The sequence below is a fragment of the Pristiophorus japonicus genome, chromosome 14 (assembly GCF_044704955.1).
Source record: "Pristiophorus japonicus isolate sPriJap1 chromosome 14, sPriJap1.hap1, whole genome shotgun sequence".
In the NCBI taxonomy this organism is placed as follows: Eukaryota; Metazoa; Chordata; class Chondrichthyes; family Pristiophoridae; genus Pristiophorus; species Pristiophorus japonicus.
In genome coordinates this window covers 57,574,846-57,602,603 of record NC_091990.1, presented here as the reverse complement: position 1 = coordinate 57,602,603, position 27,758 = coordinate 57,574,846, and the positions used below count along the sequence as shown (strand labels likewise).

General features: G+C 48.9%; 1 protein-coding gene across 3 annotated transcripts in view; it reads left to right on the top strand.

Annotated features, from left to right (window-relative positions):
- Window positions 1–18,866: 18,866 nt before the first annotated feature.
- Window positions 18,867–27,758, top strand: part of map7d1a (MAP7 domain containing 1a) — a 202,510-nt gene continuing 193,618 nt past the window's right edge. Inside the window, exons 1-2 of one of the 3 annotated variants that reach the window (XM_070899240.1) lie at window positions 18,867–19,031; window positions 19,602–19,710. In XM_070899240.1, coding sequence (XP_070755341.1) covers window positions 19,677–19,710 — 34 coding nt within the window. In that variant the 5' untranslated portion in view covers window positions 18,867–19,031; window positions 19,602–19,676. Of the gene's footprint in view, window positions 19,032–19,253; window positions 19,711–27,758 lie in introns of those variants that run through there. The other 2 variants (XM_070899239.1, XM_070899241.1) reach the window with 2 other exon arrangements.

The following is a 27,758-nucleotide window of genomic DNA, read 5'->3' as shown; positions in this document are numbered from 1 at the left end:
CTGCCCTGGGAGTGTTTGATGGGACAGTGTAGAGGGAGCTTTACTCTGTATCTAACCCCGTGCTGTACCTGCCCTGGGAGTGTTTGATGGGACAGTGTAGAGGGAGCTTTACTCTGTATCTGACCCCGTGCTGTACCTGTCCTGGGAGTGCTTGATGGGACAGTGTAGAGGGAGCTTTACTCTGTATCTAACCCCGCGCTGTACCTGTCCTGGGAGTGTTTGATGGGACAGTGTAGAGGGAGCTTTACTCTGTATCTAACCCTGTGCTGTACCTGCCCTAGGAGTGTTTGATGGGACAGTGTAAAGGGAGCTTTACTCTGTATCTAACCCGTGCTGTACCTGCCCTAGGAGTGTTTGATGGGACAGTGTAGAGGGAGCTTTACTCTGGATCTAACCCCGTGCTGTACCTGTCCTGGGAGTGTTTGATGCTGACACTGAGCACCAAAGGGAGAAATGTTATTCCCCAGCACTGCATTCCTCACCTTGGTGCAACGTTAGAAGCAGTGAAGTAGGACACACAGACTGTTTAGGATCGTTAAGTAAAGACAGCGAGCCGTACTGAAGCTGAGTGAATGCTGCCACCGGAACCATTCTTTTGATGGCGGCCATCTGAAGATTGCAAATGACATGTTTGCTGAAGCGTGAGATCCTGTGTAAGGGTGTCTCACAGACCAGCTGGGGGCCTTTTCTGCTTCCGATTGTCATGGTAATGAAAGGGAGTGTTTGCAGCAGCCCTTGCACAGCTCTGCAACAGGCCCCGAAATGCGACCTGAACAACAAGTTGGGTTTCTGCTAAACGTTGTTCCTTGGAGCGAGGAAAGCAGGTGATGCGGGGGGGCAGGGGGGGAGGTTCAGTCGCTAACGGTAATAACACATAGCTCAGTGAGAGATGTCGGGCCTAGTGCGCAAGGCTACTGAATGGCCTCCTACTCGAGTGAACAAGGCTTGCTCCCTGAGAGGAAGCATTTCGGCTGGGGCCGCATTGTGTGAGGACACAGGGACAGCAGCTGCCACTCTGCATATTCATCACAGGCACAGACATTGTTCAGTTGATAAGACCACATTGAAACACATCTCCATGCTGGAGAACTGCAGCACACAACCCAATCATCAGAAGAACATGCTCTATTTGCCTTAGGCCTCTGAACAATCAATTGAAATTTGCATTACAAACAGACTGAGATAATGACAACACACAAATGTTAAGTGGCGCTGTTTACTTCTCCCTTTCTTCTGCATTAGGTGCTATTTATTTCCCATTTATTGATTATTTTCTTCAGGCTGTTTTTAGGATCCACCCCTACCCCCACAATCAATGGGACAGAGGCAGCCAACTTTTTCCCAACTTCCCCATGCAGCGCTGTGATGGCCAATTGATAGAAAGAGCTTGCAATTCTATAGCGCCTTCCATGACCTCAGGATGCCCCAAAGTGTTTCACAGCCAATGAAGTACTTTTTAAAAGTGTTGTCTCTGATGCAATGTGGGAAACGCAGCAGCCAATGTGCGCACAGCAAGCTCCCACAAACAGCGATGTGATAATGACATCTGTTTTTCGTGGTGTTGGTTGAGGCAAAATATTGGCCAGGACGCTGAGGAGAACTCCCCTGCTCTTTTTCAAATAGGGCCATGGGATCGCGCCTTTCACGATGTGCCAAACCACTTCACAGCCAATAATGTACTTTTGATGAGGCCTCGGTTTAACGTCACATCCAAAAGACAGCACCACTGACGGTGCAGCGCTTCTTCTGTACGGCACTGGAGTGTCAGCCTGGATTTCTTGAGAAATGTACATGAAGGGCCAAAGCTCCTGGTGCAGGAGAGCCCCCCGGGACAAAATGAGAAGGAGCGAGGAGATTAAAGAGGAAATAGTAATTCAATGACACTGATTGGGTTTTCATAATCTACCTGCTGAAAGAGTGGGACAGACTCGAGCTGTGCTGTTGTTCCTTAGTGATTTCCCTTTCCCTGAGATGAAGCTCTCTGTCATTCCAAGGTCTTTCACCAGGGACTGGAATCAGTACTAAGGACGTTTATCCATAAAAAGTACAGGGGTTTGAATAATCTTGAGCTGGGATTTGCACCCAGACCCATAGAATGTACTTCCAGCACTGAATGGGAGTACAGCACTCCACCAATAGACCTACTGGGGTACTGAATTGGAATCCTACACTCGACAATTAGAGCTACGAGTGCACTCAATGGATGTCCAGCATCTCATCATAGGCAGTCCCTCAAAATCGAGGAAGACTTGCTTCCACTCTAAAAGTAACTGAACAGTCCAATACAGGAATTACAATCTCTGTCACAGGTGAGACAGACAGTCGTTGAAGGAAAGGGTGGGTGGGACAGTTTTGCCGCACGCTCTTTCCGCTGCCTGCGCTTGTTTTCTGCATGCTCTCGGCGATGAGACTCGAAGTGCTCAGCGCCCTCCCGGATGCTCTTCCTCCACTTAGGGTGGTCTTTAGCCAGGAACTCCCAGGTGTCGGTGGGGATATTGCACCTTATCAAGGAGGCTTTGATAAGGTGCAACGTTTCCTCTGCCTACCTTGGGCTCACTGGCTGTGCAGGAGTTCCGAGTAGAGCGCTTGCTTTAAAGGTTCTGGACCCTCTAACAGGGCATGCAACTTTCAGTGCCCCAGTAGCTCTACTGGTGGAGTGGTGGGTTCCTGTAGCTACTGTCCCACTGAATGGAGAGTCAATTCTCTTCTGCTCCAGCTGCCCAGGCCAGTACTTTTGAAATGCAGTCACTGTTGCAATGTAGGGAAAAGCAGCACCCGATTGTGCACAGCAAGCTCCCACCACCAGCAATGTGATAATGACCAGATAATCTGTTTTTTGGTGATGTTGGTTGAGGGATAAATATTGGCCAGGAAACCGGGGAGAACTCACCAGTTCTTCTTTGAATAAGTGCCATGGGATCTTTTACATCCAGCAGAGAGGGCAGACGGAGCCTTGGTTTAACAGCTCAACTGAAAGATGGCACCTCTGACAGTGCAGCACTCTCTCAGCACTGCACTGAGAGTGTCAGCCTGGAATCTGGGCTCAGATCTGCAGTGGGGCTCGAACAAACAACATTCTGATTCAAAGGCGAGGGTTCCACAGGATGAGCCAAGCTGGCACGTACTACGATTAATGTAATTCAACTTTAGTGGCTAAAAAAAACTGTATAGAGGAGATAGAAATATAGCCATGTTATTTCCAGAAATTCTCATCAATTTCTGAAGTGTCAGCCTGGGTTGTGTGCTTATGTGTTTGGAGTGTGGGTTGAACTCGTAGTCTACTGACCCAAAGGCTGTCGCTGAGCCAAGACTGGCACTTGCCGTGCCAAATGGCTCCATCGTCCAGGCACTGAAAGCAATTTATATTCATCCCACGCTGTCTGCTCTCAGGATTTCCATCGATCCCGATAACAAACGACTTGTCCACTGATCACTTCTATTTGGCTCCTGCAGATAACAGGGAGATTTACAGAGTGCAGTATGTACCCAGGCCCTACCTTACAAAACCTCCCTGATAAAGTGCAAAATCCCCACTGATACCTGGGAGTCCCTGGCCAAAGACCGCCCTAAGTGGAGGAAGTGCATCCGGGAGGGCGCTGAGCACCTCGAGTCTCATCGCCGAGAGCATGCAGAAATCAAGCGCAGGCAGCGGAAGGAGCGTGCGGCAAACCAGTCCCACCTTCCCTCTCCTTCAACCACTGTCTGCCCCACCTGTGGCAGGGACTGTGGCTCTCGTATTGGACTGTTCAGCCACCTGAGGACTCATGTTAAGAGTGGAAGCAAGTCTTCCTTGATTCTGAGGGACTGCCTAAGGTGATAACGACCTTACAAAGATTGGAATGCTTGCGGGGAGCAGAGGCAGAGAGTATGTTGGCTGTGGCAGGTGGTGCAAGTGCTGCCGAGTCACAGCCAATCAGGACCCCCGAAGGGTCTGGGGACAAAGGGCATCAGGGGTCAAGAGAGCCGAGTGTTACTGTGTGGAATTTATTAATGGCAGATGCTCTTTACAAACCTGGGCAGCTCGGAGACAATTGAAAGCAGCAGCCCAGAGCATGACGGACGGTAACAGGATCTACAAAGGCCTGAAGTGCCCTCCCAGTTGATTCATTTCACCTCTTCCTTCCAGTGAAGCATGTTTTCCTCTCTTCCAAGTATTGTTGAAAACTCAGTTTAAATGTCATTAATTGTCCATGTGTTGTTTTCTGTTGTGGATCCTCTCCACAATCCCATACACCAGACACCTCTGTCCCCTTTAAAAGGTAAGCACGGTAAGAGTATGCTATTAAAGATAGAAAGAAAGAAGAAAAAAAGACTTGGATTTATATAGCGCCTTTCACGGCCACCAGACGTCTCAAAGCGCTTTGCAGCCAATTAAGTACTTTTGGAATGTAGTCACTGTTGTAAGGTGGGAAACGCGGCAGCCAACTTGGGGATGTTTTACAGTGCCTCTCTATTACTGAGCCTTCATTTACACACTGTCGCTTGTATTTTGTATCAGTGATACACACAAAAGGAGCTGCTTTGTTATATAAAGTAAAAGAAATAAAGACTTTATAAAGCACTTTTCAGGGTATCAGGATGTTTCAACGCGCTTTACAGCCAATGAAGTACTTTTTGAAGTGTTTGGAACTGTTGTAATAAAGAAAACAGAAAGATTTGGATTTATATAGCGTCTTTCACGACCACTGGACGGTAGGAAACACAGCAGCCAATTTGCGCACAGCAAGGTCCCACAAACAGCAATGAGACTCTGTCCAGATAATGTGCTGTTAGGTATTGGTTGAGGGATAACTATTGCCCAGGACACCGAGGAGAATTCGCCTGCTCTTCTTCAGACTGCTGCTGTGGGATCTTTTACGTCCACCTGAGAGAGCAGACGGGGCCTCGGTTTAATGCCTCGTCTGAAATATGGCACCTCTGGCAGTGCAGCACTCCCTCAGTACTGCACTGAAATGTCAGCCTGGATTTTAATTGAGGTTTGTTAAGAACATAGAACATAAGAACATAACATTATTATAATTTATTTACGTATAATAAATAGAGAAAACTGAGTTGCGATTGACAATGTGCAACCCAGGCATACAACCCTTTCTCACCCGATGCCCACAGGCACATTATCCACCAGGATTTACTGTGTAACAGTGGGATGCAGAAACCATCTCCCTATCCAAGCAACACTGCTGCCTAGCAACTGAGATCAGTTAACTCCGCACAGACTGGGGACTGAACCCCAAGTCTAGCCTGATGCACTGCATGTATTCATGAAGCCAGTGAGGAAGGGGCGAGGGGTGCGGCTATTACATGAAAGAAAGTACTTGCATTTAAATAGCATATTTCACCAGCTCAAGACATCCCAAAGCACTTCACAGCCAATTAATGACTTTTGAAGTGTGCTCGCTGATGTAATACAGAAATCAGTTTGGTCCCACGAACAGCAGCAATTGAGATAAATGACCAGTTAATCTGTTGCTATGATGTTAGTTGAGGGATACATATTGGCCAGGACACTGGCAGCACTCTCTAATCACTGAATCGTGCCATCGGATCTTTTATATCCACCTGAGAGAGCAGACAGGGCCTTGGTTTAACATCCTAAAGGTGGCACCTCCGACAGTGCAGCGCTCCCTCACCACTGCAGTTCATGTCACCGGAGTGGGGTCTGTGCCTACGACCTTCTGACTCAGAGGCGATAGTGCTACCCTTCAGCCAACGCTGACACCCGCAGTACCTTGGCCCAAAGCAGAACTCAAACTTTAATTGTAATATAGGAACAGGAGTAGGCCATTCAGCCCCGCGAGCCTGTTCCCCCGCGGCTGATCTGTGCCTAAACTCCATTTACCCGCCTTGGTTCCGTAACCCTTAATATCCTTGCCTAACAAAAATCGATCAACATCGCTGACTGGGTCCGTGAGGTCAGAGTTATTCTGGATATAGCTCATCTCTCAATAATATCCATTATTACTCAAATATATGCAATGTAGCTAGGTGTTAGATTTTTGCACCTGCAATTATTTTTTTAATATCATAAAACCAAGGTTGAAAACAGATGATACTCGACCAGCAACTCAGCAAGTAAACCGAGTGAAACATTACTGGTTTCTATCAGCATGCTGCACGTGATTCAGCTTCCATCTGCTTTCACTTACCCCTGCAGCCACTAAATTTGTCAGCAGCCGCACGAAGATCTCGTTTGTCCTATTGGATGGTTTAGATTTGCATATCCAATCAAAGAATCAATTGGCCGATTGTCCCTCTTGCACCTAAAAATGTCACCCACAACGCCAGAGAATAGAGGAGACAGGACCGAGGTGTGACCGGGTTTACCATCCTTTAAATTTAGGGACACCACTTACATTGTCCACCTATATTCGGCAAATGGGGCTAGCCATCGGCCATTTTCACAGCAACCAATTACAATGGTGTTGATTATACATTGAGCAACCTGGCAGTTTTTGCACCTGGTTAAAGTGGGATTGAGTACTGCTGACTATGCACCTGAGGAGCACAGCGTCTCAGTACTGCAGTATGCCGCTGTTTGTATCCGGCAGCGTGGTGAAATAAGAAAGACTTGCATTTATATAGCATCTTTCACGACCACCGGGCGTCTCAAAGCGCTTTACAGCCAATGAAGTACTTTTGGAGTGTAGTCACTGTTGTAATGTAAGAAACGCAACAGCCAATTTGTGCACAGCAAGCTCCCACAAACAGCAATGTGATAATGACCAGATAATCTGTTTTTGTTATGTTGACTGAGGGCAAATATTGTCCAAGACACCAGGGATAACTCCCTTACTCCTCTTCAAAATAGTGCCATGGGATCTTTTACATCCATCTGAGAAAGCAGATGGGGCTTCGGTTTAACATCATCCAAAAGACAGCACTTCCCTTCCTCAGCACTGCAGTATCAGCCTAAATTCACATGCTCAAGTTCCTGGAGTGGGGCTTGAGCCCACAACCTTCTGACACAGAGGCGAGTGTGCTACCCACTGAGCCAGCACTGACACAAAGTGAGTGAGTGACGGATTACATGCATTTACCATCCATCACTCGGGTTGCAAGACTCCGTTGTCTTCCAGAGTACTGTGTTCCTCTCCTCTGCAGGATGTTGATGACGAAAGAGCCAAAGGGACACGAGGAAAAAAGATTAGTCAGCGAGTTATGATCTGGAATGTGTTGCCTGAAAGGGCGGTGGGGCAGATTCAATAGTAACTTTCAAAAGGGAACTGGATAAATACTTGAAGGGGAAAGATTTGGTCTATGGGGAAAGAGCAGAGGAGTGGGATTGATTGGATAGCTCTTTCAAAGAGCCAACGCAGATGCGATGGGCCGAATGGCTTCCTTCTGTGCTGTATCAGTCTATGATTCTATGACTCCTACATTAACAAGTTAGAGCTGCAAGTCAAACCAGCTCCTGCCACCGTTTTTATTTGACACTTTGATTCTTTTACTGCTTATAGTCATCATCGGCAGTCCCTCGGCATCGAGGAAGACTTGCTTTCACTCTAAAAATGGGTGACTGAACAGTCCAATACAGGAATTACAGTCTCTGTCACAGGTGGGACAGACAGTCGAAGGAAAGTGTGGGTGGGACTGGTTTGCCGCACGCTCTTTCCGCTGCCTGCGCTTGATTTCTGAATGCTCTCAGCGGCGAGACTCGAGGTGCTCAGCGCCCTCCCGGATGCACTTCCTCCACTTAGGGCGGCCTTTGGCCAGGGACTCCCAGGTGTCAGTGGGGATGGTGCACTTTATCAAGGAGGCTTTGAGGGTGTCCTTGAAACCTTTCCTCTGCCCACCTGGGGCTCACTTGCCGTGTAAGAGTTTCAAGTAGAGCGCTTGCTTTGCAAGTGTTGTGTCAGGCATGCGAACAATGTGGCCCGTCCAGCGGAGATGGTCGAGTGTGGTCAGTGCCTCGATGCTGGGGATGTTGGCCTGATCGTGGACGCTAACGTTGGTGTGTCTGTCCTCCCAGGGGATTTGCAGTATCTTGCAGAGACATCGTTGGTGGCATTTCTCCAGCGATTTTTATGGCTCAGAGATGTGGACCATATATAGCTTATAGTAGGCAAATTGCATTAACACCAAAGCACTCGTTATAAGCAGTGGGAACTATACACAGAACACACAAAGGTATTCGGCCCATCAGGCCCACTCCGTTCTATCGGGACACTGTTCCAGCAACGTTGCATCTGTTTCCATGTAAATCACCGGTGACAATCTTTTTCAGATTCTAAGCTTATTAAAACTGAGTTGTACAGTAGTTTCAAGTCTTGAACATCCAGCTCTGATTTAATTACAGAATACATGTCGCTCGCTTGCTTTTTTCTCAATCTTAAAGCCGTTGTCTCCTGGCTGGGGCACTGTTCGAGAGCGTTGGCCACACACTGGAACCACTCTAGGCAATTAGCCACTATTCACGTACCAGCTGTGATGGTGAGGGTTGACAAGCTATTCCACCACCGGGAGCATCGTAGCCAAGCAGGACCTTGTCCTCAACCGAGGTTCATATATATACACGTCTTGCAGGGGTTGCTGGAGTTGAAACCTGGGCTTGTGTTTCTCCCCCCTCCCCCCAAATCCAACGGCATTCCAGCCAATCCTAATGTTGTCCGGACTTAAGATCAGCTAACGCAAAAATCAAAAATAAAGGCATGCATTTATAAAGCACCTTTCACGACCACCGGACGTCTCAAAGCGCTTTACAGCCAATGAAGTACTTTTGAAGTGTAGTCACTGTTGTAATGTGGGAAATGCGGCAGCCAATTTGAGCACAGCAAGCTCCCACAAACAGTATCGTGACAATGACCAGATAAATCTGTTTTTTGATTATGTTGGTTGAGGGATAAATATCGGCCAGGGCACCAGGGGATAACTCCTCTGCTCTTCTTCGAAATGGTGCCATGGGATCTTTTACGTCCACCTGAGCGTGTAGCACAACCTGGGAATCAAACCTTCCTGCTCTGTATGGCTCAGTGCCTTGCTGATCTACCCAGATGACTCCACTCCATCTCCACAGGCTCCTCATGATGCTGGGCCTGCTCAATGCACGTTGCGGCACTGAGCCGCACTGATCTAGAGAGTTCCAGGATTGATCCCATGCCTGTGCTGAGCTTGCTGGTCCCGACTGAAGCTACAACACAGAGCACTGTAAGTGTCTCAGAGTTTGTGAGCTAGGCAGGAGAAAACATTGCCACGGTTCCTGCTCCCGACAGAGGGCCAGTGACTCTCTCCCTCTCGTTCTGCAAAGTCAACATGTCATCCATCATAGGCAATCATTCGGAATTGAGGAAGACTTGCTTCCACTCTAAAAGTGAGTTCTCAAGTGACTGTACAGTCCAATATGGGAATTACAGTCTCTGTCACAGGTGGGACAGACAGCGGTTGGAGGAAAGGGTGGGTGGGGAGTCTGGTTTTCCGCACGCTCCTTCCGCTGCGCTTGATTTCTGCATGCCCTCGGCGATGAGACTCGAGGTGCTCAGCGCCCTCCCGGATGCTCTTCCTCCACTTACGGCGGTCTTCGGCCAGGGACTCCCAATTGTCGGTGGGGATGTTGCACTTTATCAAGGAGGCTTTGAGGGTGTCCTTGAAATGTTTCATCTGCCCACCTGGGGCTCGCTTGCCATATAGGTGTTCCGAGTAGAGCGCTTGCTTTGGGATTCTTGCGTCGGGCATGCGAACAATGTGGCTCGCCTAATGGAGCTGGTCGAGTGTGGTCAGCGCTGCGATGCTGGGGATGTTGGCCTGATCAAGAACACTGATGTTGGTGCATCTGTCCTCCCAGGGGATTTGCAGGATCTTGCGGAGACATCGTTGGTGGTATTTCTCCAGCGATTTGAGGTGTCCACTGTATATGGTCCACATCTCTGAGCCATACAGGAGGGTGGGTATCACTAAAGCCCTGTAGACCATAAGCTTGGTGCCAGATTTGAGAGCCTGATCTTCAAACACTCTCTTCCTCAGGCGGCCAAAGGCTGCACTGGCGCACTGGAGGCGATGTTGAACCCCGTCGCCGATATCTGCCCTTGCTGATAATAAGCTCCCGAGGTATGGAAAGTAGTCCTCCTGGCTAGATCCAAGACCGTCCCATCCTCTGTCGTCGAACTACAGTACGCGGCAACACTTGCGTCTGCGCACGTTCAGAGGCTGAACTCCAAGTCATCGTCAACATCTTCACCGAGGCGTACGAAAGCATGGGCCTTACACTAAACATCCGTAAGACAAAGGTCTCCACCAATCTGACCCCGCCACACAGCACTGCCCCCCGGTCATCAAAATCCACGGCGCGGCCCTGGACAATGTGGATCACTCTCCATAACTCAACGTGTACCCTGTGATCGCAACAGGGTACTGAAGTGTAATAATGCAGGGAGCGTGGGTTCAAATGGCCACCGCGGCCCTTTGAGAACTTGAATTCAGTTCTTTAAAATTCTGCAAGTAACAATCTGGTATCAGCAAAGTGTGCACGATGCTGTTGGATTGTCGTAAAAACCCAGCTGCTTCAACCCAAAGGAAACCTGCCGTCCTTAAGCAGCCTGGTCTGTACGTGACACCAGTCCCATAGCAATGTGGTTGACTCTTAATTGTTCTCTGAAGTGTCCGAGCAAGCCTCTCCGTTGTATTAAACCGCTACAACAGAAGCAGGCCCACCCTCCCAGTAATGCTCACATCCCGAGAATTCTTTTTTAAGAATAACCTCCCCCCCCCATGGTTGAATAGTAAGCGGACACTTGCTATTTGAGCTCACAGATGGGGGAATGTATGGGAAGGCCATCAGCACCCATGGACCCAGAGCACAGCATGAGGGAGAGAAGAGAAAATTGAAAAAGATTGTACGGACGGTCCCACAGGCAATGTCAGGGGTTAAATATCAAACCAAGCAGCTTAACTCACAGTACCAACTTGCAGAATCACTTGTACAAGGACGAGGGAGCAACGTAATTAGCCAGTAAATTCAGAATGTCGCTGCCACTGTGATTCATATGAAAGGAAATAGTCAGGTGGCTTTGCTCGAAAGATTTGAAGCAATAATTAATCAACTAACCGTTGCATTTCAAAGGAGCCCATCTATAACTGTCATTGGTTTCACAAGACTATCTGACCCTGCCCCCTCCCCCTCTCTTCACACAGACGGACTGGAAAAATAATGACAACGGATCAGAAAGATATGCTTTCTCTGTAATTAAATATCTCAAACTTGTGTTCAAATCCGTTCATGGCCTCACCCCTCCCTATCTCTGTAACCTCATTCAGGCCGACAGCCCTCCGAGATCGCTGCTTTCCTCCAACACTGGCCTCTTGTGCGCCCACCACTTCCATTGGCGGCTCTACATTGGCGGCCATGCCTTCAGCTGCCTCGGCGCTAAGCACTGGAACTCCCTCCCTATACCTCGCTGCTTCTCTCCCTCTCTCTTCTCCTTTAAAATGCTCCTTGAAAGCTACCTTTTTTGATCAAGCTTTTGGCCACTTGTCTGAACGTCCCCTTTATTGGCTCAGTGTCAAATTCTGTCTGGTGACATGCCTGTGACGTGCCTTGGGACTTTTTACTACATTAAAGGCGCTCTATAAATGCAAGTTGTCGTTCACTGTTCTTTGTTGTATACATTGGGTCTGTTGGCCATGTCGAACTGGGCATCAGTTTTCTTCTTTCTCATTGGTCGGGAATTTACTCGGAGGTGCTCCTGTTCTACCACTGTAACTTCACCGGGAACTTCCAATGGAGCAGAATAAGCACAGAAGAAATTCACGGTGCGCCCGTTTAAATCACCGTTTTACCCCTTTCCGATTGGCACTTTTCCAATTTTGTTATTCACCAAAACCTTTCTTCTCCCATTTCAATATTGTTCGCGATTAACTCAACCCCACTACAACTTTGTTTTACTGTGGCTTAAAGCTGGGCCTGCTGCTATCCCAGCCTCGGCACAGGCCTGTGGTGTGTTCATGGACCCAGGCTGTGCTGCGGCAGACATGGTGCGAGCTTTAAGCAGGTATGTGTGCTCACTCACCATCTGGATGAGCAAACCAGCTGTTTCCTGGAACGTTGAGCATTCTGCTGCTTGGCTCTACTTATTAGAAGCCGCAGGAAGGGTGCTTGGGAAATCAGTGGGGGTGCCAGCCTGGCTGGTGAGTGAGCCTGTGCACTCACGTCAACCTGCTGCTCTATGGTAGAGAAACACTGGGAGCTTGCTAAGGATGGCCCACAGTTTGTTAACCTTCCCATATCCCTTCTAGATCAAATATTCTGGCATTTGTAACAGTGAATTCCGACCAGTGAAGGAAAGAAAGATTTTCATTTATAGAGCGCCTTTCATGATCGGAGGATGTCCCAAGGAGGTTTACAGCCAATGAACATAAGTATTAGAAGCAGGAGCAGACCATAGGGCCCTTCGAGCCTGCCCCACCATTCAATAAGATCATGGCTGATTTTCGACCTGAACTCCACTTCCCTGCCCTGATCCCCATATCCCATGATTCCTCTTGGGTCAAAAAATCTATCTCAGCTTTGAATATACTCAACGACTCATCAGGGGTAGAGAATTCCAAAGGTTCACAACCCTCTGAGTGAAGAAAATCCTCCTCATCCCTGTCTTAACTGGCCAGCCCCTTATCCTGGGACTGTGGTTAAGTGAGCGAGCAATAAGGCGGCAGATGGAATATAATGTGGGGAAATGTGAGGTTATTCACTTTGGTAGGAAGAATAGAAAAACAGAATCTTTTTAAAATATTCTACTCTTCAACCAGAGGAAACAACCTCTCAGCATCTACCCCCTCAGAATCTGATATGTTTCAATGAGATTAACTCTCATTCTTCTAAACTCCAGAGAGTATAGGCCCAACCTACTTAACCTCTCCTTAGAGGCTAAGCCTCTCATCCCAGGGATCAAAAAAGTGAACCTTCGTTGCACCGCCTCGAAAGCATGTATGTCCTTTCTCAGGTAAGGAGATCACAAACGTGCACAGTACTCCAGGTGTGGCCTCTCCAAAGGCCTGTACAATTGTACTTAGATGTCCTTACTCTTGTATACCAACCCCCTTGCAATAAAGGCCAACACGCCATTTGCCTTCCTGGTTGCTGTGCCTGCATGCTCACTCTTTGTGTTTCCAGTACGAGGACACCTAAATCTCTCTGACCACCAACACTTAATAGTTTCTCACCATTTAAAAAATATTCTGTTTTTCTATTCTTCCTACAAAAGTGAATAACTTCACATTTCCCCACTGCCACCTTACTGCCCACTCACTTAACCTGTCCATGTCCCTTTGTAGGCTCTTTGGGGGAGAAATTGCGGGAGCGCCAAAAGTATTTGCGGGCGCTCCGCGAGGGATTCCGAGGCGAACTTCTAGTTTAACGCTCCAAGAAGGAAGTGGAGCGCTAAATCAAGTGCTACCTCTTCCCTTGGAGTACTAAAGCCGGCAAGAGGGCCGATAGTGGTGTAGCGCTGCCTAATGTCGAGGAACAGAATCTCCTTCCCTCCCTTACGATGACCCTCATTGCCGACAGAATGCCACGATCCACGACAATCAGCCCCAAGCACTCTAACCGTGCGCAGGGCTGATCAATTGCTGCACATTAAGATGTTCAAAACACAATCGAAGGGTTAAAAAAACGTTTTTTATGGACACAAGCGGCCTTCCCTTTGATTACCGCTCTCTAAGAGGCCGGTCTCCCTCCCAACGCCTCCTGCAGCTGCCGGTGTTGACGCCCGGCGATGCTGCAGGGGGTGGAACCGAAGTTCAGGTCTAGGGCGCTACCGGGCGATGCGTAGCACGATGACCTCACGCTCTCCAGGCGCAGGAGATCGCGGCACTAGGGGTTACCGCCACCACAAACCTCGACAGGAATTTTGCGGGTGTTGGCACTCGCGCCGTGCCCGTTGGCAAAGCCAGTAGCGCCCCGTTGTCGCTCCCTGGAGACACTAACGGGAAGCGCAAGGGTGGTGAATTTCTAGCCCTTTGTGTTTTCCTCACAGCTTACTGTCCCACCTAGCTTTGTATCATCAGCAAACTTGGATACATCACACTCGGTCCCTTCATCTAAGTCATTAATATAGATTGTAAATAGCTGAGGCCCCAGCACTGATCCCTGCGGCACCCACTGCTTATAGCCTGATAACCGGAAAATGACCCATTTATCCCTACTCTCTGCTTTCTGTCTGTTAACCAATACATTACCCCCAACCCCATGAGCCTTTATCTTGCGTAGCAACCTTTTACGTGGCACTTTATCAAATGGCTTTTGGAAATCTAAATATACTACATCCACTGGTTCCCCTTTAACTACCCAACTAGTTACATCCTCAAAAACGGCAATAAATTTGTTAAACATGATTTCCCTTTCAAAAAACCATTTTGACTCTGCCAAATTTGGTTATGATTTTCTAAGTGCCCTGAAGTACTTTTTGAAGTGTAGACACTGTTGTAATGTAGGAAACGTGGCAGCCAACCTGTGCACAGCAAGCTCCCACATACAGCAATGAGATAATGACCAGATAATTTGTTTTAGTTGTGTTGGTTGAGGGATAAATATTGGTAAGGGCAGCAGGAAATCTCCCCTGCTCATCCACAAATAGTACCAGGGGATAATTTATATTCACCTTGGGTTAAAGTCTCGTCCAGAAGATGGCACCTCCAGCAGTGCAGCACACACCCAGTCCAAACTTCTGACTCGAGGGCAGAGCGAAACAGCTGAGCCATGGCACACTGTGTCTCACGTTATATTACACTAATCTGGAACACTGCGGGGGAGAAATTCGATATCGTCAGGCGCTGAGGTCTCGCCCCTCTTGAGAAATTCGGATTACCTACCCCGGAAGGAAGTTGAGCGCTTAATCAAGTGCTCCACTTCCTTCCTGGGGCGGTAACAGGGCAAGCCCCTCAGCAGCACTGCACACTCAGCCGCGCAGTGCTGCCGTATCCCTCAGTTAAAGGGGAGGGCCCCGCGGCTGACTCTGCAGAAAGAAAAGGGTCCTACCTCGACCGCTGGTAGCGGGGGTGTCGCACTGAGCGATTGCGGACAGGACCCCGTGAAGAAACTGGATCAGGAGCGGCAACAAAAAGGTACGTTTTCTTCACTCGGCCACCTCGCCTTTAATTTTTGCCCCAGTAGCAGCCGTCCGTGCGACCTGCCTCCCCTGCAGCTGTCGCTGATATCGCCCGGTGCTGCAGCAGGTAGTGAGAATTTCGGGGCCGAGGTGATGCGCACGCGATGACGTCATGATCTCTGGGTGCAGGACCGACACCGCTAAACCCTTGCCCAATATGGCGCGAGTCGTTAGCAGCATTTCACCCGGGCATTAACTCGTTTGCACCCCCGGGGCTTTAATGGGAAATGTAAATGCAATTTCTCCCCCTGTACCTCCATCCTGAACACTGTGTCACTGTATATCACACTGATCTGGAACACTGTGTCACTGTATATCATACTGATCTGGAACACTGTGTTACTGTATATCATACTGATCTGGAACACTGTGTCACTTTATATCACACTGATCTGGAACACTGTGTCTCACTGTATATCACACTGATCTGGAACACTGTGTCTCACTGTATATCACACTGATCAGGAACACTGTGTTACTGTATATCACACTGATCTGGAACACTGTCACTGTATATCACACTGATCTGGAACACTGTGTCTCACTGTATATCACACTGATCAGGAACATCATCATCATAGGTTGTCCCTCAAAAATCGAGGAGGACTTAATTCCATTCTAAAAGTGAGTTCTCAAGTGACTGAACAGTCCAATACGGGAATTACAGTCTCTGTCACAGGTGGGGCAGACAGTGGTTGAAGGAAAGGGTGGGTGGGGAGTCTGGTTTGCCGCACGCTCCTTCCGCTGCCTGCGTTTGGTTTCTACATGTTCTTGGCGACGAAACTCAAGGTGCTCAGTGCACTCGCGGATGCTCTTCCTCAACTTAAGAGTGGTTTTGGGCCAGGGATTCCCTATGTCGATGGGGATGTTGCATTTGGAGCTGGTTGAGAGTGGTCAGTGATTTAATGCTGGGGATGTTGGCCTGATCGAGAACCATTAATTTGCGAGATGGCGGACGGGATGGCAGCTCCCTAGGAAGGTCTCCCTGAACAAATTTCCCTCTGGCCATCTGCTGCCGTCCTTCTCTCTTCTCTCCCCCAATCTCTCCCGCCCCACCCCACTGTTTAAGCCCTCCCTGGTCCTAATAGTGGATGCATTTTCCCCCACTAAAGTATCTTCCTTACCCCTAAAACCTGTGCTGCAAGGGCAGCTACCTGGGCCCACTGCCCATCCCCCAACCATGCCTGCTCCCCTCCATCACTGAACACCTGGACCTTCCTGCTTCCAAGCCTTTCGCTCCCCACTGACCGCGGCCGACTCAGCTGCTTCACCCGATCCTCAATGGCGGAGACTCCGACCAGCTCCACCCACAGGTTTGGGCCCTACCTTTTCTCTCCGCCCTCATGTTTGGGCCTCCATCCCTCCGGCAACGTTCAGGCATTCATCCCTCCGGCAACGTTCGAGCCTCTACTGGCCACTGTTCCCACTCAATCACGGAGCCCCTGTCGAGCATGTGGTGTGCACAATGGCTGTGGCCACTCTGACCTTTCCTCCTTCCACGAAGTGATCTGGAACACTGTCTCACTGTATATCACACTGATCTGGAACACTGTGTCTCATTCTATATCATCATCATCATCATCATAGGCAGTCCCTCGGAATCGAGGAAGACTTGCTTCCACTCTTCAACTGAGTCCTTAGGTGGCTGAACAGTCCAATACGAGAGCCACAGTCTCTGTCAAAGGTGGGGCAGATAGTCGTTGAGGAAAGGGGTGCGTGGGACTGGTTTGCCGAACGCTCTTTCCGCTACTTGCGCTTGGTTTCTGCATGCTCTCAGCGATGAGACTTGAGGTGCTCAGTGCCCTCCCGGATGCACTTCCTCCACTTAGGGTGGCCTCTGGCCAGGGACTCCCAGGTGTCGGTGGGGATGTTGCACTTTATCAGGGAGGCTTTGAGTGTGTCCTTGTAATGTTTCCTCTGCCCACCTTTGGCTCACTTGCCGTGAAGGAGTTCCGAGTAGAGCACTTGCTTTGGGAGTCTCGTGTCTGGCATGTGGACAATGTGGCTTGCCCAGCGAAACTGATCGAGTGTGGTCAGTGCTTCAATGCTGGGGATGTTGGCCTGAATGAGGACGCTGATGTTGGTGCACCTGTCCTCCCAGTGGATTTGTAGGATCTTGCGGAGACATCGTTGGTGGTATTTCTCCAGCGACTTGCGATGTCTACTGTACATGGTCCATGTCTCTGAGCCATACAGGAGAGCGGGTATTACTACAGCCCTGTAGACCATGAGCTTGGTGGTAGATTTGAGGGCCTGGTCTTCAGGCGGCCGAAGGCTGCGCACTGGAGGCGTGTTGAATCTCGTCATCAATGTCTGCTCTTGTTGATAAGAGGCTCCCGAGGTATGGGAAATGGTCCACGTTGTCCAGGGCCGTGGATCTTGATGACTGGGGGGCAATGCTGTGCAGCGAGGACAGGTTGGTGGAGAACCTTTGTCTTGCGAAACACTATCTCACTGTATATCACACTGATCTGGAACACTATCTCACTGTATAACACACTGATCTGGAACTATCTCACTGTATATCACACTGATCTGGAACACTATCTCACTGTATAACACACTGATCTGGAACACTATCTCACTGTATAACACACTGATCTGGAACTGTCTCACTGTATATCACACTGATCTGGAACACTATCTCACTGTATAACACACTGATCTGGAACACTATCTCACTGTATAACACACTGATCTGGAACTGTCTCACTGTATATCACACTGATCTGGAACACTATCTCACTGTATAACACACTGATCTGGAACTGTCTCACTGTATATCACACTGATCTGGAACACTATCTCACTGTATAACACATTGATCTGGAACTGTCTCACTGTATAACACACTGATCTGGAACTGTCTCACTGTATATCACACTGATCTGGAACACTATCTTACTGTATAACACACTGATCTGGAACTGTCTCACTGTATATCACACTGATCTGAACTGTCTCACTGTATATCACCCTGATCTGGAACTGTCTCACTGTATATCACACTGATCTGGAACACTATCTCACTGTATAACACACTGATCTGGAACTGTCTCACTGTATATCACACTGATCTGGAACACTATCTCACTGTATAACACACTGATCTGGAACTGTCTCACTGTATATTATACCGATCTGGAACACTGTCTCACTGTATATCACACTGATCTGGAACAGAGTTCGATGTCATTTGTTCGGGCAACATCACATCACCGCATATCTCCGCAAATGTAGCAAATACTTGCCAGTGAAAATTATATTTATTCATATATGCATCAACATGAATTGTTAAAACTGCGGTTGAGTTAACAATAAACAGTGGCTTTTAATACATCTGGTGATACCATGGTTATAGACACCATTCCCGAGAGATTATTTTTAATGCCACAATTTGATTTTTATACAAATCAACAGGTGCGGGTCGGCTGCAAAGTGAACGGGGCTGGTGGGGAAGGGGAAAGTAGGTCACAGTGCAGGCCGCATTGAGAACTTCGGGGGTGCTTTCAATAATCAATAAGCTGGGAATGAAAAGCTTGGAGTTGGGAGCTGGACGGAGAAGGAGCCGGGCACTTGCGCCGATGGCCCCTGGGTCAGTTGCAGATCCGATCAGTAACATGTCTGGTCCTTCTGGGAGGCGGGGTTTGTAGTCCTCAGTCTGGGTGTATAAATTCCCCAGCTGCTGTGGTGGGATTTGAACTCATGTCCCCATATCATTAGTTCAAGGTTTAGGATTATTAGTCCTTAGTCCAGTAACATAACCACTGTACTACCAACAGAGTCCTCAGCCTGGGTGTGTTGCTATCTGCTGCAAAGGAAATCCACCAGTGCCACTGACTGTCCGCAGACTCAACAATTTAACAGCCCTCGCGGCTATCGCTAACACGTTTCAACGCTTGGGCAGACTGGCCCAATGTGGGGCAATGAGAAGGGGTGAGTGGCTCCCAAGGGGTGAGGGGAGGGAAGTATTCAGGAGCTGGGTGGTTGCGAGTGTAGCCCCCGGGGAGCTGGCTACACGTCTGCAGAGAGCCAGAGAGCGAGAGACAAGAAATCAAGCGGGTGGTTTACAAACCCCCGCCTTGTGTGGGAAGCAGAACTGTTGTGACGCTGCTGGCTGATCAGTGGTTGAGTCCATTCCCGAGGATAATGTGACGTTTCTTTAAAGCTGTATATGTTTAAAAAAAAAGCGAAACAATTTATTTATTTGACTGGCAAAGTTTTTTTTCTACCCCTTGCTGAACGGCGGCTTGCAACTGATCAGTAGCCGCAATACTACAGAGAGACAGAGAGAGAGACGGGGGAGGAAAAAGTTGGGTTGCAAAGTCTTTTGACAGCCCACTTGTTTTTTGTTGCAGTTTGGTGCGTTGGGAGAGCAGGAGGCTGTGTGTTGTGTGTGTGTGGCTGGCCTCCCGGCATTTCTCCCTTCTCTCTCGCTCTCGCTCTTTCTCTCGTGTAGTTCTCGGTCCATCTGACTCACTTGTTTTTTTTTCGGGGGATTTAAAGGGAGGTATGATCCCATCTCCGAGAGCAGGAGGAGGAGGAGGATCGCGGATTGTCTGAACAGCCCGCCGGCCCGACATGGAAAGCCAACAAGTCCCGCCGCTGCCGCAATGTAAGTTTCCCATCAGTTTCACCAGCCCCCCATCCCCTCTCTTCCCCCCGGGCTGAAACTGATCCATTGTATCTTTTGTCTCTCAAATGTAACGCGGCTCGATACCTTCCCGGCGGCCCGGATCACCCTGTGTGTGTGTGGCTATACCCCGCCACAGTCACCATCGGCCGGGACCTTGCGATGGACAATCGAGGCGGCTACTTTTTATCTTAACCTTGAAATGTATCCAATTCCAGAGAGACAGGGATGGGCTGCCTCATCCCATTTGCAGTGTGTGTGTATCTCATTGTAATAACCTTTAAATCACAACTGCACAGATTTCTCAGTCTGGGGAGAATGAGTTTTGTGTGTGTTTGGCGGGGGGGGGGGGGGGGGGGGCTGTGTTAAAACTGCCACCGCGCTCTCTATTTTCCTCCCTCTCCATGATTTATCATTCGCATTCCTCGTTGCCTCTCGATGTTTTTTCCCCACTGCCCTGCCTCTGGCTCCCAGTCTGGCCTGAAGTATTGCCACACCCTCTTGTCTGCTTCAACTTTCTAGGTCACTGCATCGGAATCCTGCAAGGGTACAAGGGGACCACCACCCACCCAGTATATTTTGTAGCCTGTGTGCGGGGGAGGAGGAAAAGGAGGGGGGAGAGGAGGAGGAGGAGGGGGGAGAAAGGGGAGGGGGAGGAGGAAGATGTTGGGGGGGGGGGGGGGGAGGAGGAAGATGGGAGGCGGGGGGATGGGATTTAATCCTCGGCCCTGTGCGATGAAATGCAGACAGACTGATGTGGCGAGACACGGGGCAGGCAGGCAGCCCTGCAGCGCCGGGCCACTGGTTGTGATCACAGCCCCCGAACGGTGCCGGGGCACCGCGGCCCATTGCCGGTGCGGGAGGGCAGAGCAGGGCAGGGGGCATCACGGTGCCTTTAGTTCCCGCGGTACATCTTTTTGTATCTGGAACCTGAAAATGTGAAGTTAGAATTGAATTTATCAACTCTGTCGGCCCTCCTAGTCTATAGGGTTCACTTTAATGGCTAGGCAATCATTTCTGCAAGAGCTGGGCGATCTGATCTCGCACATGACCCAGTAGGCCAAAGTCAGGGTTAACTATCCCCTCTCCTTCTCCCCTCCCCTTCTCTCCCCCCTCCCCCTCTCCTCTCTTCCCTCTCCCCCCTCTCCTCTCTTCCCCCCTCTCCTCTCTTCCCTCTCCCCCCTCTCCTCTCTTCCCCCCTCTCCTCTCTTTCCCTCCCCCTCTCTTTTCCCCCTCCCCCTCTTCCCCCTCTCCTCGCTTCCCCCTCTCTCCCCTCCTTGCTTCCCCCTCTTCTCTTCCCCTCCTCTCTTTCCCCCCTCTTCTCTTTCCCCCTCCTCTCTCTTCCACCCCTCCTCTCTTCCCTCTCTCCTATATTCTCCCTCCCCCTCCTCTCTTCCTCCTCCCCCACCCCTCCACTCTACCCCTCTTCTTTCTTCCCATCCCTCCTCCTCCCCCTCTCCTCTCCTCTTCCTCATGCTCCTTCCCCCCTGTCCTACCCCCATCCTCTCCAGACAGGATTCCCACTTTATGTCTCACCCTTCCCCCCCCCCCGCCGAAGCCTGTCTGGAAAATGACTGTGGGACCATACTCCAGATGCCTTCGAGAGGAGGGGGAAACTTTGCCAAAATAAACCCTCTTTTACTGTGGTGGTACATCCACTGTGAGAACAGAACTGTATAGTTAATGCTTCTTTTGGTTCAGTGTGAACACAAGGTCATCAACTGTTATGGGACTTGTACAAATGTCTTCCATCAGACACTAAGTGTTTTCAACACTAATGTGGGGGAGGGGGGAATAACATCTGCATCACAACTGGTGCCGTAGCAAGGTGATGACTAGTGATGTTCGGTCTGCAACTACAGAAGCAAAGATGTCAGACTTGTTTTGGGAGCAGTTCTGGAAGTGTTAACCCAGGGTTCTCACTGGTCTATTGAAAGAAAGACACTCATTTATATAACGCCTTTCATGACCCCAGGACGTCCCAAAGCGCTCTACAGCCAATGAAGTACTTTTGAAGTGTAGTCACTGTTGTAATGTAGGAAATATGGCAGCCAATTTACACACAGCAAGCTCCTATAGATAACAATGTGATAATGACCAGATAATCTGTTTTAGTGATGTTGATTGAGGGATAAATATTGGCCAGGACACCGGGCCAACATCCCTGCTCTTCTTTGAAATAGTGCCATGGAATCTTTTATGTTCTTAGAGAGCAGATGGGGCCTCGGTTTAACATCTCACCCGAAAGACAACAATTCCGGCAGTACAGCGCTCACACAAGAGATTAAGATGCAAAATTAAAGCACATGGTATTGGGGGTAATGTATTGACATGGATAGAGAACTGGTTGGCAGACAGAAAGCAAAGAATGGGAATAAACGGGTCCTTTTCAGAATGGAAGGCAGTGCCTAGTGGGGTACCGCAAGGTTCAGTGCTGAGACCCCAGCTATTTACAATATATATTAATGATTTAGACGAAGGAGATGAATGTAATGTCTCCAAGTTTGCAGATGACACTAAGCTGGGTGGCAGTGCAAGCTGTGAGGAGAATGCTAAGAGGCTGCAGGGTGACTTGGACAGGTTAGGTGAGTGGGAAAATGCATGGCAGATGGTGTATAATGTGGATAAATGTGAGGTTATCTACTTTGGTGGCAAAAACAGGAAGGCAGATTATTATCTGAATGGTGACAGATTAGGAAAAGGAGAGGCGCAACGAGACCTAGGTGTCATGGTACATCAGTCATTGAAGGTAGGCATGCAGGTACAGCAGGCAGTAAAGAAAGCAAATGGAATGCTGGCCTTCATAGCGAGAGGATTTGAGTATAGGAGCAGGGAGGTCTTACTGCAGTTGTACAGGGCCTTGGTGAGACCACACCTTGAGTATTGTGTGCAGTTTTGGTCTCCTAATCTGAGGAAGGACATTCTTGCTATTGAGGGAGAGCAGCGAAGGTTCACCAGACTGATTCCCGGGATGGCAGGACTGACATACGAAGAAAGACTGGATCGACTAGGCTTATATTTTCTGGAATTTAGAAGAATGAGAGGGGATCTCATAGAAGCATATGAAATTCTGATGGGATTGGACAGGTTAGATGCAGGAAGAATGTTCCCGATGTTGGGGAAGTCCAGAACCAGGGGTCACAGTCTAAGGATAAGGAGTAAGCCATTTAGGACCGAGATGAGGAGAAACTTCTTCACTCAGAGAATTGTGAACCTGTGGAATTCTCTACCACAGAAAGTTATTGAGGCCAGCTCATTGGATATATTCAAAAGGGAGTTAGATGTGGCCCTTACGGCTAAAGGGATCAGGGGGTATGGAGAGAAAGCAGGAATGGGGTACTGAGGTTGCATGATCAGCCATGATCATATTGAATGATGGTGCATGCTCGAAGGGACGAATGGCCTGCCCCTGCACCTATTTTCTATGTTTCTATGTTTCTCTCAGTACAACCTTTTGACTCAGGCGAGAGCACTACTACTGAGCTGTGGCTGACATTGCCTGAGTCACTGCTGACTGTTTCCTGTCTGACTAATATACTGATTGCTGCATCCCTTTCAACCGCCAACCCCGGTATAAACCTTTGTCACCGGTGCTTACTACAATGAATATTAACACATGACTTTAATGTGTCCACGTTTGTCTGATTTACTTCTCTGTGAAGCAGCGAGGGATGTTTCCCTGAGTTGCAAAATAAGTGCAAATTGTGTGAATCCCCTCTCTCCCCTAGTTTGATACATACCAACCTCTGTAGCTGCTCTAATGCCTTTATCACTGCTGGGAAAGCTGGGGTAAGATTGATGCTTGGTCTGGTGAGAGCTGCTGATGATTGAAGTGAAGTGTCTGGCTTTGCACAACCTTGGGGAAATGAAGTTCTGCCTTGGTGACCTCTGGTCAGGTGGTGAGCATAGCCAATATGCCCGAGGTGCTCTGGGGACACTAGGATAGACACACACACACACACTGCATGTACTATAAAACGTGGTCGATAAGTCACCTTCCTGAATAATGCACATCCACAGAGGCGAAGTCTAGAGCTTCCACTGAAATGGAAACCATACAATAGATGACTCGTGGGCTTCACATGCTGCAGTAAGCAGGTAGAAATGGAGCATTTCAAATTCCCGTGATCACTCCCCCATATTAGTCCCAGCATGGATCTGGTTAAATGCTCACAGCACCACGGTGGGATTGGTTGTTGCAGTGAGCACGGTGATGAACGATGGTTCTTTTGGTGAAGTGAGAACTGCAGCATGCGTACTGGTGGGGTCCACCATCAACAGCAAGCAGCACCGCGATATGTCGTCAGTTTAACATTCTCGAAAACATCGCTGCGGAAACATTGCCTTCCAATCATCCAAAATCCTGCTGCCCGTGTCCTAACTCGCACCGAGTCCCGCTCACCCATCACCCCCTGTGCTCGCTGCCCCGTGTCCTAACTCGCACCGAGTCTCGCTCACCCATCATCCCCTGTGCTTGCTGCCCCTTGTCCTAACTCACACCAAGTCCTGTTCACCCATCACCCCCTGTGCTTGCTGCCCGTATCCTAACTCGCACCAAGTCCCGCTCATCCATCACCCCCTGTGCTCGCTGCCCCATGTCCTAACTCACACCAAGTCCTGTTCACCCATCACCCCCTGTGCTCGCTGCTCCGTGTCCTAACTCGGACCAAGTCCTGTTCACCCATCACCCCCTGTGCTTGCTGCCCCATGTCCTAACTCGCACCAAGTCCTGTTCACCCATCACCCCCTGTGCTCGCTGCTCCATGTCCTAACTCGCACCAAGTCCCGCTCATCCATCACCCCCGTGCTCGCTGCCCATATCCTAACTCCCAAGTCCCGTTCGCCCATCACCCCTGTTCTCGCTGACCTTCATTAGCTCCAGTTCACCAGTGCCTCAAATATAAAATTCACACCCTCATGTTCAAATCCCTCCATGGCCGCTCCCCTTTTTATCTCTGTAAACACCTCCTCCAATCCTACAACCCTCTGAGAACTCTGGCCTCTTATGCATTGCCTGATTTCCTTCACCCCACCATTGCCACCGGTGCCTTCAGCCATTTAGGCCCTAAACTCTGGAAGTCCCTCCCTAAATCTCTCCACCTCTTCGACCAAGCTTTTGGCCGCCTGCCCGAATAGCACCTTCTATGGCTCAGTGTCAATTTTTGACTGATCACGTTCCTGTAAATGAGCTTTTAAAAGGCAAGCTGTTGTTAATAAAAGCTTTAACAGACCTGGAGATAAATGTCCTGGATTTACAATATCTCTACACAACAGCGTTTTCAGAGAATAAAGAATAGGAAGAGTACTGTACCCACCCCCTTTTTGTATAATGTCAGGACTGGAGACATTGAGACAGTTAAGGGGGAGTTAGGCTATCGGACCATCAATATAAACGAGGTGTCATCCAGCAGCACAATAGCTAAAATGATGCAGTGCTGCTAATTATACTCCTTCCCAGGCAGGGCCGTGTACAGAGGGAGCGACACCATCCCTTCACCTAAAGAAGGATCCTTCCCTCTTTCCAGCCACTCAGCGCCCAAGCAGCTGACGGGTAACATTCAGAGAGCCAGCAGGTTCCCTCATCAAATCCTGAAGTTACACCCAAGCCCTCAAAGCAAAATGATGCTGGCTTCTTCTGGCATCATCCAGTGCCAACTTGGGCAAAGGTACAAGGTTGGCCTTCGACCCATGACATCAGCGGTGCATTGAGCATGGTGTTCAGAGCACATATTCAGCAGCACAGAACAGGTGGAGTTACTATCTTCAAAGACCTTTTTGAAGCCTATGTAGCATGGGACATATTCCCCTAAAATTTCACCTCCCTCCCCTTTCCTTCCCTCTCCTCTCCTCTCCTCCCTCCCTCTTTTCCTTCCCTCTCTCCTCTTCCTCCCTCTTCCTTTGACTCCCCTCTCTCCCCCGCTTTTCCTTCTCTTCTCCCTCCTCCTTTTCCTTCTCTTTTCCCTCCTCCTCCGTTTACTCCTCTCCTCTTCCCACTTCCCTCTCTCCTCCCTCCCCCTTTCACTCCTCACCTCCCTCCATTGCTTCCCTTCTTTCTTCTCCTCTTCCCCCCGCCCCCCCCCATCCCTTTTCCCGTTACTAACGTAGTTAACCACAGCTGAGCTGTGTTACAGTAACTGCTACAATGAAATCATTGAGTTAATGGCCTTTGGCGGGTGCAGGATGTGAGCCTGTGTCCAGTGCACTATGAGTTTCCTGGCGATTTGGGATTCATATCCTACGGGCCTGTGGAATACGATTAACCCTTTCAACAACTGCGAGTGTTTATGTTTTTAAAGTATTAAAAATACTGCTGCAATATCAACACAGGGTGGCTGGGAGAGTGAGGCCTGGGTTCAGATCCTCCACCCACGGGACTTGTGCAAGTGTGGGAGGCAGTGTGAGCTTACACATCCTGTGACGCATTGCTCACACTCCGTGGGCTCTGCAAGGTGCGTTGCACCAATTTACTCCCCCAGGCCTGTCCGATCATTGTACTGGTATTCAGCTCAGTGATTCACTGACAGAATTATATAGTGCAGGTAAATATAGACGTTTTGCTGCACACTTAATGACTTGCTTCACTCAAACCAGCGGCTTTTAAAATCCCTGACCGACTGAGGTTTTACACAACATGCATCTTTCCCTAGTGTTCCTTCTGAAATTTTCTCTGAACACCTGTTAGTGGTAACCTAGTTACTGCCTGAAGCTGAGCAACGCTGTAAAACATATCACTAGAACCACTGCTCACAGGTTGGCCTCCATGAATAGGGCAATGCAGCATAATCTCATATACTCATACAGGACAGAAAGAGGCCATTCGGCCCATCGTGAAAGTGCTGACTCTTTGTAAGAGATATCCAATTAGCTCCACTTACCTGCTCTTTCCCCATAGCCCGACAAATTTTTCCTTTTCAAATATATATCCAATTACAGTTTGAAAGTTACTATTGAATCTGCTTCCACCACCCTTTTAGGCAGTGCAATCCAGCTCATAACAACTCACTGCATGAAACAAATTTCTCCGCATCTTGCACCTTGCTCGTTTGCAAATGATCTTAAATCTGTGTCCTCTGGTTAAAAGAAAGACTTGTATTTATATAGCGCCTTTCATGATCTTGGGATATCCCAAAACGCTTTACAGCCAATGATCTATTTTTGAAGTGTCACTTGTAATATAGGAAAGGCGGCAGCCAATTTGCGCACAGCAAACTCCCACAGACAGCAATGAGACAATGACCAGATAATCTGTTGTAGTGATGTTGGTTGAGGGATAAATATTGGCCAGGACACTGGGGATAACTCCCTTGCTCTTCTCAAATAGTGCCAAGGCATCTTTTACGTCCACCAGAGAGCGCAGATGTTTCATTCGAAAGACGGCACCTCCAACAGTGCAGCACTCCCTCAGCACTGCACTGGAGTGTCAGCCTAGATTTTGTGCACAAGTCTCTGGAGTAGGACTTGAACCCACAACCTCCTGGCTCCGAGGTGAGAGTGCTGAGCCACGGTGACCGAGTGGAAACAGATTCTCCCTCTCTACTTTATCGAAGCCCTCATAATTTTGAACATCACATGGAAAATCAGCACAGTGCACTGAGCACCATGTTCTCATTTTACGACAATTGTCTGATCTCGAGGCCGTTGAGCCCCTACTCGGGGTGTGGTTTTGCCGGGAGCCTGGCATTTAAAGAGCTAATACATAATTTACAACAAACATACATTCCTTTAAGGCACAAAAACCCCACAGGAAAAGTGGTCCAACCGTGGCTAACAAGAGAAGTTAAAGATAGTATTAGATTAAAGGAAGAGGCGGCAGGGATTGTGGATGCATTGGTTGTAATTTACCAAAATTCCCTGGATTCTGGGGAGGTCCCAGCAGATTGGAAAACCGCAAATGTAACATCCCTATTTAAGAAAGGAGGCAGACAAAAAACAGGAAACTATAGACCAGTTAGCCTAACATCTGTGGTTAGGAAAATGTTGGAGTCCATTATTAAAGAAGCAATAGCAGGACATTTAGAAAAGCAAAATTC